The 13,067-nt window shown below is 37.4% G+C and overlaps 1 protein-coding gene across 6 annotated transcripts in view; it reads left to right on the top strand.

The window, feature by feature from the left end:
* Positions 1-4,561: 4,561 nt before the first annotated feature.
* Positions 4,562-13,067, top strand: part of LOC117344496 (ferric-chelate reductase 1-like) — a 29,619-nt gene continuing 21,113 nt past the window's right edge. For 5 of the 6 annotated variants that reach the window (XM_033907253.1, XM_033907255.1, XM_033907256.1 and 2 more), the window contains exons 1-2: positions 4,562-4,745; positions 12,345-12,540. In XM_033907253.1, the coding sequence (XP_033763144.1) occupies positions 4,707-4,745; positions 12,345-12,540 (235 nt within the window). In that variant the 5' untranslated portion in view covers positions 4,562-4,706. Of the gene's footprint in view, positions 4,964-5,289; positions 5,481-12,344; positions 12,541-13,067 lie in introns of all 6 variants that reach the window. The other variant, XM_033907254.1, reaches the window with a different exon arrangement.

Raw genomic sequence — 13,067 nt, forward strand, 5'->3', positions numbered from 1 at the left:
AATTGTTCCTGAAAAAGGTAAAATATGTCCTGTAACTTGTTATATGATATATACAGGTACTGTTCTGTACTGTACAGTGGGCACCTGTATATTATAATACACATGTACTGTACAGTGGACACCTGTATATGATACACGTACATGTACAGAAATGTACAGTGGACACCTGTATATGATACACATGTACAGTACAGTGGACACCTGTATATGATACACATATACAGTACAGTGGACACCTGTATATGATACACATGTACAGTACAGTGGACACCTGTATATGATACACGTACATGTACTGTACTGTACTGTACTGTACAGTGGACACCTGTACATGTATATGATACACATGTACTGTACAGTGGACACCTGTATATGATACACATGTACTGTACAGTGGACACCTGTATATGATACACATGTACTGTACTGTACAGTGGGCACCTGTATTTGTATAGAGAAGCTCCTCTTACATGATGCACAAGTACAGTGAACCTGTTATATAACTACTGTGATTGGTTAATAGGACATGGCATTAACTTAAAACTTTTCCTTTTATCTTTTTCAGGTGTACAGCCTTCATGCATCTGCAGTGGATTATTTCATTGTGGCAGATCCCAGGCCACCTTGCTACATAGCTGGTTATATGAAAATTGGCATCAAATGTTGTCTGAATAAAGAATTGCATGACAGTGGATATCTGTTAATTTCTTTTATAAAAAAAGTTGATAAACACAAATAAAGATACACTCTAGTTACTGTATATTGATAACATAACAAATTCAAAAGTATCAATAGAAATTTAAATTTTTACTATGATCCATAAGTTATAGGCCAGTATATGTAATGTTAATTTGGTTTGTTTTTGGCCAATTTTCAATTTTAAAAAGATAAGAAAACTCTAATTTCTTGCATTTTAGGGCATAATACCCATTTTTTGTGACAAAGACTTTTTTTGGTCATGTATTCTGATAAATGTTCCATTCATGCATGCAACTATATGCAAAGCCATTTGTGTTTTCACTTATTTAATTCCTGTAGGCCTACATGTATTTAAATACATATCTGTACTCTTAAATATTGATATTTATTTAAATACAGATTTCTGTATTTTGTCAACAAATAGAGATATCTGAAATAAATGGGTAAAAACTCAAATGACTTTATGGCAATTAAGCCATGTGGGTTTTACCTATTTTAATTTGGGTATATATTTCAATTGAGATAGATCCATTCAAATACATATATTTTTCATAATTAGAGACTTCTGTATTAAAGTACAGATACATGATGTATCTTTATATAATTTATTAAAATACAGCTTTATTTAACACAAAATAGAGATATCTTTAATATTTAAAATTCAGAATTATGTAGATGCATTTAGAAATGGAGATTATAACCTGTTTTAAATACAGTGTACAGTTATTTTTAGTTTAATTAGATACACCTTTAATTTTAACTACATAGATATATAGTTCAGATAAGGATATCTGAACTAAATGGGTAAAAGATATCAAATGGGTAAATAATGTAGCAATGAAATATGAAACAAAGAATTTAAGGTTTGCACTCAAATTTGCAATCTGATTAAAATCAGCTGTTACATGGCTACGTTTACTATGCATTACGCCTGATCCGTAAACGTAGCCATGTAACAGCTGATTTTAATCAGATTGTCAAATTTGAAATATGGAATATATTTGGAAATAGCCTGCATCAAAAATTTTATCACTCGTACATAAGGCTTACAATACACTGAAGATATATATATATATATTTTTAAATATTTAGGCATATAATGTAATAAATGTATACAGTAATTCAATTGAAAAATATACAATTTAATAAATACAAGTTTAATTTAGCCATATAGATGGGAAGTAACTTTTACGAAACCTGACATTCTATTGAAGTGAATTTATGTGAAAATCTCCGTACCTATATTGTCTTGAAATGTTTTATTTTAGTTACGAAACATATTTTATCGACAGTACGTGTTGATGTAGTAACAACTAACTGTGGTGTTTGATGTCGTAGTCGCGCTAGCCTACTTTACGATTGTGAAGGTGGATGTTGGAGCTATGTGTTGTCCACTACCGCATTTATTATCCCCTCGCGACGAAAGTCGGGGAGGGGACATAGCGTTCCGTTCGTACGTACGTACGTATGTTCACTTTTTGTCAGCGCTCTTGCGACTTCATTTTTGAACGGATTCTGACCAAACTTCATATATGGGTCCAGCATGGGAATACCTCGAACGAGTTCGTGTTTCAGGGTGCCAAGGTCAAGGTTAAGGTCATGTCTATTGCAGTTCAGTGCAAATGACAACTGATGTTATTTCAATGTCCTGCAATAACCCCACCCCCCATTTTGCGTCAGAGTTCATGTGTTAGCACGCGAGGGGGTTTGTATCGTTTGCGATGCCTTGTTACTACAGCGATATGTAGGTCGCCGGTAGACGGCTCTTGCAGTTTGAAAGTTTGTTAGTAAGTATTTGTGTTGACGGGAAGATGATGGAAAGTCTGAAATGTGGCAAGGATAAATACAACCTCAATGATGCACCTTGACACGGTCGACTACGACACCCAAAGAGTATCGGCCAATGCAAGTAAAGAAAGCTTGTTGCGAAGGGACGGGCATTGCTCACTCCAGCATTTGTCGAATGAGTAACAAAATACATTTTTTTACAGGCTGAAATCGATTCCTGTCGTATATATATATATGCCCTAGTATGGCAATGTTTTCAATGTATATGCAGACAACGGAATATATCTATGCACGACGATGGGTCAGTCGCCGCCGCAGACGACGAGGAAGTTTAAGTACGTTCGCCATATTTAAGAACGAGATCACAGACTTGAGCATGCTTAGGACCGTTCTCAAATATCGGCCCGTTCTCAACTTAAAATCTGAGAATTGAGAATTAAGAAGTTTTGTGAAAGCCGAATTTTGAGCATATGCTTAAAGTTAAGCATGTACTCAGAGTTAAGCATTGAGAACGGACTTAAGAAGTTTCGTGAAAGCGGGGCCAGCACACAGATGAATTACTGCGACGTCATGAGACATTGTGCAGAGTGGGCATTGTTCATCGGCAAGGCCACTAGGCAGAGCGAACACAGAACATATATAATAAATGTTTTGCATATCGGACGGAGATTCCGCAGCATGCCACAAGCTATATAGGTCATATGAGCAATGAATCTTTTGGAAAAAGAAGTCATTATCATTTGCCATACGTTCCTTGAGAGCCGAGTTTTCGTAGGACCTAATAGTGGATTTCACTTTGCGTTTCCATTGGGACTTGGTTGGAAATATGTAAGACCGTAGATATGTCTCCAAATAATAAAGAAGATTGTATTTCCGGAGTACTTTAACTATATCAGGGAAATATCCTTTATGATTAGCTGGTGTGTTGGGTAACACTGAAATATATAAATGTAGACGTATGGTAAAAATTTGCTTCGGCAGATAGGATTGGTCCATAGCTATCATTTTTTGTAGAAACAGTAGTTTCCTCCGGTCGACTTCTGCTGAGATTCTGAAAAGACCAAGTATAGATTCGGCTATATCTGACCTTGTACGACGTGGTAAACTCAGTATGAGTTTTACAGCGTAGTGTTGAAAACAAGCAATCTTGGAGATTTCTGTTACAGTGAGATTAGTCCAATGTTCACACCCATACAGAATCAACGGTAAAACGACTTTCTTGTAGAGAGTGGTTTTAACGAGAGGACTTATTGCAGATAAGGAGGGAGCTACACCAACAATAGAATGTAAGGTTCTTCTACCTTTATCACAAACGTTGGTGATACGGTCGGTATTAGACAGTTTGGACGAAAACACTGTACCCAGGTGAGTTTGGGAGTGTGAGATATCAAGGGTATGATGGCCTAGTGTCCATGTTTCATTCGGATTCCTTGGAATGTAGTTTCCGATTACTAAAACTTTGCACTTTGTATCACTGAACTCGAACTTCCACTTCATGCTATATTCCTGAAAAATGTTCAACAGGTGTTGTAGCGAACGCGGAGATGTGCTGATGAGGGTGATGTCATCTGCCAGAGTTGGATTCCCAGAAGGGACCCTATCGACAACGGCGCCATGTTTGCTTTTACTTAGATAGTCAAGTAGGTTATCAATAAACGTTTGATAAAGAAAAGTAGATAAAACACCACCTTGTCGGACTCCAGATTCAACGGGAAACCAATGTGACGTCATATCCTGCCACGTCACGGCGCTCGACATACCCTTGTACGTCTCGCGAATGGTGTTAAGCAGATGGCCTGTGATGCCGACATTGGTGAGTTTACGAAAAAGGCCTGTGTGCCAGACGGTATCGAAAGCCTTTTAATAATACATATCTAGAATTATTTTCTCTGTATCTGTGTGGCGACCATTCTAAATATATAGAATTATTTTCTCTGTAACTGTGTGGCGAATATTCAGGTATATTTCCCGAGAAGTTCCTCGTTGTGTCTTAATAAACATAAAACCTGCATATGCAAATAAACCATATATCTCCGCGTCCATTAGTCTTGTTGGACGTGCAGTATTTTGTCTCCAGTGTCCACCAGTATGCCCATGAGGAACCTCGCTAGGTAACATAGTGTATACACGTCCAGCTCTACTCAGGCCTGGTGTCCCATGCTGACCAGCGTGGAGGATAAACAGTTGACATCAGTGATATTCCTTTGTAAATAGTTAACATGTTAAATATTATTAAAGGAAAACTGCTATTTTCGGTGGTGTTAATATGGGGTATGGCGTGTGGAATATTTGCCTACCCGGACGGAGCTCCTGAGAGAGCGTGTTACAGGATGATACCCGAACATACCCATCCGTTCACAGAGCGGATACGACACTGTGTAGCTCTTGCACAACCTTTGCTAGATGAATATTTCCGTCTCTTAATTCCTGCACAAGGTTTACCAGTTGCTTTTCTTTTTGAAGGCTTTCTTTAAGTGTAAGTTCGACAACTTTTAGTCGCTCGCATATTGAATGAAGAACACTGTTGTTTTCAATTTCATTTAATTTATTCGACATAGCAGCATGGTTTCCGCTTTGAGATAGAAATGTAGATTGCCTCGAAGAAGTTCGATCGCAAAGAGGTGTACCCGTACATAAATTACTTGACAAACTCCCTTCGTGGGCCTCTGAGGCGCATTTACCTTTACTGAATACAATTTAAATTTCTGATGAATCGCCAAGTATAAATGCCTGAATAATAAAACAGTCTCTTGCATATTTTACGTGGTTTGTAAATAGTTAACATGTTAAATATTATTAAAGGAAAACTGCTATTTTCGGTGGTGTTAATGCCTACCCGGACGGAGCTCCTGAGAGAGAGTGTTACAGGATGATACCAAAACATACCCATCCGTTCACAGGGCGAGCTATACGGGCTGAGCCCTCTACCGTCAAAACACCATATAACATAACGCTAAGTCGGAGCCTGTGGAATCCGGATGTTCCTATTACGGGTAAGTACAGCTAATTATTTTATCCGAAGAAAACGACTGATAAATTGTTCTCAAACTGTGCTTTCTACTGAACCGAGACTGGAAAGTTTTGAAATTTTAGAAGTTGGAATTTTCCAAACAAGTTATTATCTTGGTTTTGTTAAATACAAAATGTACACTATCGTATGGAATGACAAAATGGTATTATGGTCTTTCATACTGACACTGCGATATCAGTACCGAATTCATACCGGAATTTTGGGAATTCTTTTTAAATACAATGTATTTTAATTAATTATTGTTTTTATGATAACTAGTCTTTGGCGTTAGGCCAGCCGAACTGGTATATTTCAACACCTATACAATAGTTTTTGTTCGTTTTAAGAAATGTTTTCTACCTTCGGTGAACCCTAAGTGAGAGGCGGAACGCCTAGCTACTTTTCTATTTAGTTTATGTTAGACAACTTTTTCATGCTAGCTTCTTGACAAAGAGGCGGATTACCACGAACATTTAACAGATTGTCATCATCATCATCATCATCATCATCATTCTTTATTCCTCAAAAATGAGAGTACATGTATATAATAATAGTATTTACAAAGAAATTATGTTGTTTTGGTAGTCTACAATGTCTCTTATTTCATGGACATATATTTAGTTATCAATATTGAAGTATACGTTTGCAGCTTTTCGGAGGTAAAATGCACAGTCTAATATGAACTCTTGATGAATCGTTTCATTTTCAAAATATAGTTTTTCATGGTTGCCCTTAAAAAGGGTCTTGACCAAATCCTCTTCCGACAAATTTTCAAGAACATCGTATGTTTGGACGCCAAAATAATCAATTAGTTTAGTCATAAATGTGTCTCTCAGAAGAAAAGTAGACGTACAATTGTTGGTGAAGTGTCTTATTGTATTAACCATGGGCCGCTCACAAATTCTACAGATTTGTCCCTGTTCATTTGGCACACCCTTCAACATTTTACATATATACAGTCTGGTTGAATTATGAATATTCGGCGTATTTGGCATAACATATGGTTTGCTATATGAATTGTGTATGTCTTTAAAACGCATGAAGTCACTATCAGCATTAATTCTGCTTGTAAGTTGTTCATCTTCTCTAATTTCTATTGAACCTCTTACAATATATTTCCAGTTTAACTTAGATGGGAATTCCGCACTATGAATGTAATCTTTGATAAATTCGATTAGGTTATATTTTTCCAGTACAGCTATCAGATCAGGAATAAATCCTTTTTGCCTATCGTGAGTTCGATATATGTATTTGTATAGTCTTCGGATGAATATTTGTTTTGGTATACTAGTTGCTTTGCAGTTGATTAAACATTGTAGAAAGTTCAATGTTCTTTTGTCTATTACAGCAGTAATTCGATGAAGTCCGACTAGACTTTCACACATATCGGATCTTGTCGATGTTCGTAGGTTAAGGATCAATTTAACAGCATAATGTTGGAAGGTCTCTAATTTTTGTATATCGCGTTTTGTCATATTCGTCCACATTTCACATCCATATAATACTGATGGTAAAATTACTTTCTTATAGATACTAATAAGAGTTAATGGATTAGTATGCACACAGTCGGTACCAAGTCGTGTCATGGCGCGGAGCATGTTTCGTCCTTTGGAGCAAGCTTTCTCAATAGCAGCTGAACACTTTAAATCTGATGATATTAGTATACCTAAATGGGTTTCTGATTCCGATGTTTGTAGTGGGTAATTACTGATTTGCCATTGGAAGATGCAACAATTTCCTCCAAAAGTAAGGACAGAACATTTGTCCAAATTGAATTTGAATTTCCATTTTTCAGAGTAGTTACTTGCTACGTCAAGAAGGGTTTGTAATGCCTTTGGGCTTGTGGCTATTAAGGCAATATCGTCCGCCAAGCATGGGCTGCAGCTTTTGATTAAGAGGACACGGGCTCCGACATCAGTAGATTCCATCTCGTCTAGAAGGTCATTTATGTGAATAAGATACACAAATGTGGAGATAACTCCTCCTTGTCGGACTGATCTTGTACGGGAAACCACCTTGATGTAACATGATTGGTGACAACAGCACTGTTGATTCCTTTGTACGAGTTGCAGAGTATACGGAATAGATTACCAGTTATTCCCATATTATATAGTTTTTGGAACATCCCTTTGTGTTGTACTGTATTGAAAGCCTTATATGTGTCAAGGAACGCTACAAACACCTTACTATTTTGTTCCAAGTTCTCGAATATAGTTTCATGTAGGTTAAATGACGCGGTAACACAACTTAGACCTCTCTGGAATCCTTGCTGTTGTTTATTAGGAAACGCAATAGATTGATTTTCCATCCATCGCGTTACGTGCGTGTATATCACTTTCTCCATCAGTTTATATAAGATCGGTAGCAACGATATCGGTCTATAATTATTTGGATCGTTTTTCTTCTTCTTTCCACCTTTATATACAGGAATTATGAGACCTCTTTTCCATGTTTTTCGAATATAACCTGTAGACCGAATATTGTTGAAAAGAGTTGTTATTGCTTCAATCAACATTTTCCCACCATATCTAATGTGTTCGTTGGTTAATGAATCTATGCCGGGAGCCTTTTGCAGTTTGAGTTGTCGAATTACCGTATTCAGTTCTTCGAATGTGAATGGAGTATCCAGTAACTCTACATTTTTATGCGGACGTGTGGAGTGATAGTCGTCGTTCGTATTATCAGCATAGAGATGCTCATAGAAATCAGCAAAAGTTTCTGCGATTCCTGAAGGATCACGGATAACTGTATTTCCCGAAAGCAGTTGTGTGCATTGGTCTGGTGTTTGGTTTTTGCGTTTGCGAATAGTTCGCCAGAAGAGCCGGATATCCATATCAGCAGTTTCATCGAGTTCATTGTTCATATTTGTCATGTACGAATTATAAGCGTCAGTGTGCATGTTTCTGAAGTTATTTTTAGCTTCTTTGTAGTCCTTGTATGATTTAAATTCCATTCCCCGTGGTTTATTTTCTCTAATCCACTTCAGACGTTTGTTCATGGCATTATTATGCGCGTTATCAAGGTCTTTTGTCCAGTATGGCTTCAAGTAATGTTTAAATGCTGACTTAGGGATAGCTTTATCGGATGCCAGGGACATACACAACACAAGTTGTTCATAAACTGCATCTTAACCAAACTGCGTAGTTCCATCAAAATCCTGGACCTGAAGTTTTGCGGTTAATAATAATTGGTATGAAATCAGATTGTCTACACTTGCTTTATGCCATGCGATGCGGCTATCGGTATTTCGAATGTTTGTTTCGTGATGCGCGATGCCAAAGTCAAAGCCTGTCACGATTGGTAGATGATCCGATGCTAGTTCTATTTCTGCGTTGTCCAACTATTTGTGATATTTGCGACGGTAGATTGATCGGTGATGATATAATCTAGCGTTGTTTTACTCGGTCTAAACGTGTACTTTGTTCCACAGCACAGGGATAGTTTATTTACTACACACATACACGTGTCATTGATGACGTCATTTAGTACAAGCGCTTTCTGTTTTGCCACGTGGTATTAAGGATTTTCAAGGATGCGCGCGTTGAAGTCGCCAGCCACAATGACTTTTCCTCTCTGTTCATAAAAGTTTAAAGTATCGCGGAGGTATTGCATCGTTTCTTTGTATGCATTGAGGTCATTGTTACTTTGCATATATACTCCAAATATATATAGCGGTCTTACAAAGTTCTCTCCATATAATTCGATAGCTACTATACGATTGTTTATAATTTCGTCTAGTTGGCGAATTCTGAATTTCAAGGACTTTTTAACCAGAAGAGCTACAACGGTATTTTCCGTTGTTTCTATTGGTTGTTTGGCGTATATCGGATAGTACATGGACTTTATTGCTTCTAAGTATTGCAGCGAGTATTTGCATAGTTTGTGTTCAGTTATCGCAATGACATCACAGTCCGTGTTTTGTATCAGTTCGGAGACACATTTGCTGGAGGAAAATATACCTCGTACGTTCCATGTCATAATCGAGAACACCATAATCAAGGAAAGCTTTGCTGGGATTGTTGATAACATTTTTGGATGTAGAAACAAGCAAACAATCTAGTTATAGTCGTCGCGATGCGGATTATATCTCCATGAGTTTTCGGAATCTCGATTGTAACGATCATGATAGTCTTTGTCTTCGTACCAGTCAGTATTTCCCGTTCTATGATTGTCAGCAAAGCTATTGTCATTTACTTTCCATCTAGATTTGTTACGTTCTTGGTTTTCTTTGTCGTCCATTTTTTCCTGCCATTCTTTATTACTACAAACGACGTTTTCGGGCCAGAAATCGGTCTGGTCAATGATAACCGCATGGTCGGCAGCTATGTTAAGCTTGGCAGTGTATGAACCATTCCGCTACCTGAATAATCCAAGTTCCGTTACTTTGACTCCTTTGTTTTGAACGTAATTCAGAATTCCCGTTTGAGTAGTTTCTGGTCCTATACCGCTAAGATAGTATCGCGCTGCTCGTTTACGTTTTACGCCAATGAACACATCTTTACTGGGTATGTTTTCGTCGTTGATCGATGATTTATCGGACATTGTGTTGTCTTTGTCTTTGCAAAATTTATTACTGTTTCTTCCGTTCGTACCAGCCGGGGATGAGTTAAAACTACGGCTTGATGCGCGTCCATGTCGGGATTTTCCTTTGCGCGTCTGCGCTTCCATAATATCATTATTGCAACGTTGGTTATCGCGAGTTTCATTCGCGTGTACGTCGTTGTGATATGTCATATACCGAGCTTTCATTTGTGTTTGATCATTGACTTTAATATTGTCATTATCAGTGGAGATCAAATTGTTATCTGGAGAACAGGGTTTTGTTGAAGACGCGTTATTCAACCGAGTGTCGTTGGTGTTAGAACGCACGTAGTGTGATCCGTCATCCGTGACACAGGTGTTTTCCTCGATAGGCCGGTCAATATTGTTCTCCGCACACGTACCTGGCGAGTCGGTATTGTAACAGGTCGAGTCGATCGCTATATAAGGACATACGCATAGTTTTCGTCACCGGCCTGTTATCCATAATGCATTGCGAGGTTCGGCCAATCGACTAAATGAGATGTGATCACATGATCTCTTTTACTTCGTGTTTACTATGCGAAAAACACGTGTTGCGTGCATAAATATGATTTTTTGCTCCGGGTAATTCATTTATGTAATTTATTGTTCAATATTTTGTATCAGTAAAGTTTACAAGATTATAAACAACTTCACCTTGTTATTACACGTTTTTATAAAAGTCTGAGAAAATAAAGCACCGAAATCGTTATCAATTATGTATTCACATACAAATGTACCTGTATTTTTGTACTAGGACACGTGTCAATCAATGCGTGTATCGTGCAAACACGCGTAACACACATATCACGAGAATTAAGCAGTTTTACAATTAATACCAGAGTTCCAGCTAGAAATTGCCGTATACGATTTAAAGTGGCATGACATTTTGAAGAAAGGGAATCCCATCCGCGAAGCCCCCACTTACAATAGATAACCTAGTATGTACCTGTATTATATATATAGAGGATCTTACATGAGTGGCTATGTCATGTAGAATTTATTAAACTCGTTCAATAATTTGATATGCCATGGGCCTTTAGGTGTTTCTAATAGAAAAAATTGAGTCAATTGATAGTAAAATTGAAATGTGTCAACAACTCACAACTTTTAAAAGCGTTAAACAATTGGTCTTTTGAACTTATACAAAAATATTCCTTTAATCAAAGTAAGGAAATTCCCCCTAGCAGAGAATGATACAGGACTAGATTACGATGATTGATGAGAATGTGAGAGTGATGCCTGAAAGTGTAAACGATGAATGGAATGAAAGTTGGGAAAATTAAAACAGCTAGCAAAACAATATTACTGCAATTTTTGACCAGTGTTCGGGAACTAGTAAATGAACAAAATAAATCCCGATTTTTCCTGAATAAATTGACTGAATTTGGATACCAGTTATTGTGTCTTTGTTAACATCTAAGTTACAAATTTCAAAGGTAGAATATTGAATTTATGTGTATAGATAACATTTCGACAATTTTTACAGGTTGATAAGCCATATTCTTTTACCCACTACAGTTTTTGCAACGTTATTGACAAATGATTATCTAATGAATGACACAGGTGACTGATGCGTAGTAACTGTGTAGTAAAACGGATCATGTGATCACATCTTATTTAGTCGATTGGCTGAACCTCGCAATGCATTATGGATAACAGGTCGGTGACGTAAATCTATGTTTATGTCCTTATATAGCGATCGACTCGACCTGTGTAAGGTATGTCAATCATAACATCAACTGCGTTGGGGCTTCCCGAGGGGTAAGTTTCGTCAAAACAACTTCCGAAAATGATTTATGCGAATGTTCCGCCTTATCGTAAGAATTTGATACGACACTGTGTAGCTCTTACACAACCTTTGCTAGATGAGTATTTCCGTCTCTTAATTCCTGCACAAGGTTTACCAGTTGCTTTTCTGTTTGAAGGCTTTCTTTAAGTGTAAGTTCGACAACTTTTAGTCGCCCGCATATTGAATGAAGAACACTGTTGTTTTCAATTTCATTTAATTTATTCGACATAGCAGCATGGTTTCCGCTTTGAGATAGAAATGTAGATTGTCTCGAAGAAGTTCGATCGCAAAGAGGTGTACCCGTACATAAATTACTTGACAAACTCCCTTCGTGGGCCTCTGAGGCGCATTTACCTTTACTGAATACAATTTAAATTTCTGATGAATCGCCAAGTATAAATGCCTGAATAATAAAACAGTCTCTTGCATATTTTACGTGGTTTGTAAATAGTTAACATGTTAAATATTATTAAAGGAAAACTGTTTTTTCCGGTGGTGTTAATATGGGGTATGGCGTGTGGAGTATTTGCCTACCCGGACGGAGCTCCTGAGAGAGCGTGTTACAGGATGATACCCGAACATACCCATCCGTTCACAGGGCGAGCTATACGGGCTCAGCCCTCTACCGTCAAAGCACCATATAATATAACACTAAGTCGGAGCCTGTGGAGGCCGGATATTCCTATTGCGGGTAAGTACAGCTAATTCTTTTATCCGAAGAAAACGATTGATAAATTTTTCTCAAACTGTGCTTTCTAATGAACCGAGACTGGAAAGTTTTGAAATTTTAGAAGTTGGAATTTTTAAAACAAGTTATTATCTTGGCTTGTTAAATACAAAATGTACACTATCGTATGGAATGACAAAATGGTATTATGGTCTTTCATACTGACACTGCGATATCAGTACCGAATTCATACCGGAATTTGGGGAATTCTTCTTAAATACAATGTATTTTAATTAATTATTGTTTTTTTATGATAACTAGTCTTTGGCGTTAGGCCAACCGAACTGGTATATTTCAACACCTATACAATAGTTTTTGTTCGTTTTAAGAAATGTTTTCTACCTTCGGTGAACCCTAAGTGAGAGGCGGAACGCCTAGCTACTTTTCTATTTAGTTTATGTTAGACAACTTTTTCATGCTAGCTTGACAAAGAGGCGGATACCACGAACATTTTAACAGATTGTCCCCATCGTCATTATAACTTTCCAGTT

Source organism: Pecten maximus, chromosome 16 (genome assembly GCF_902652985.1).
Source record: "Pecten maximus chromosome 16, xPecMax1.1, whole genome shotgun sequence".
Classification (NCBI taxonomy): domain Eukaryota; kingdom Metazoa; phylum Mollusca; class Bivalvia; order Pectinida; family Pectinidae; genus Pecten; species Pecten maximus.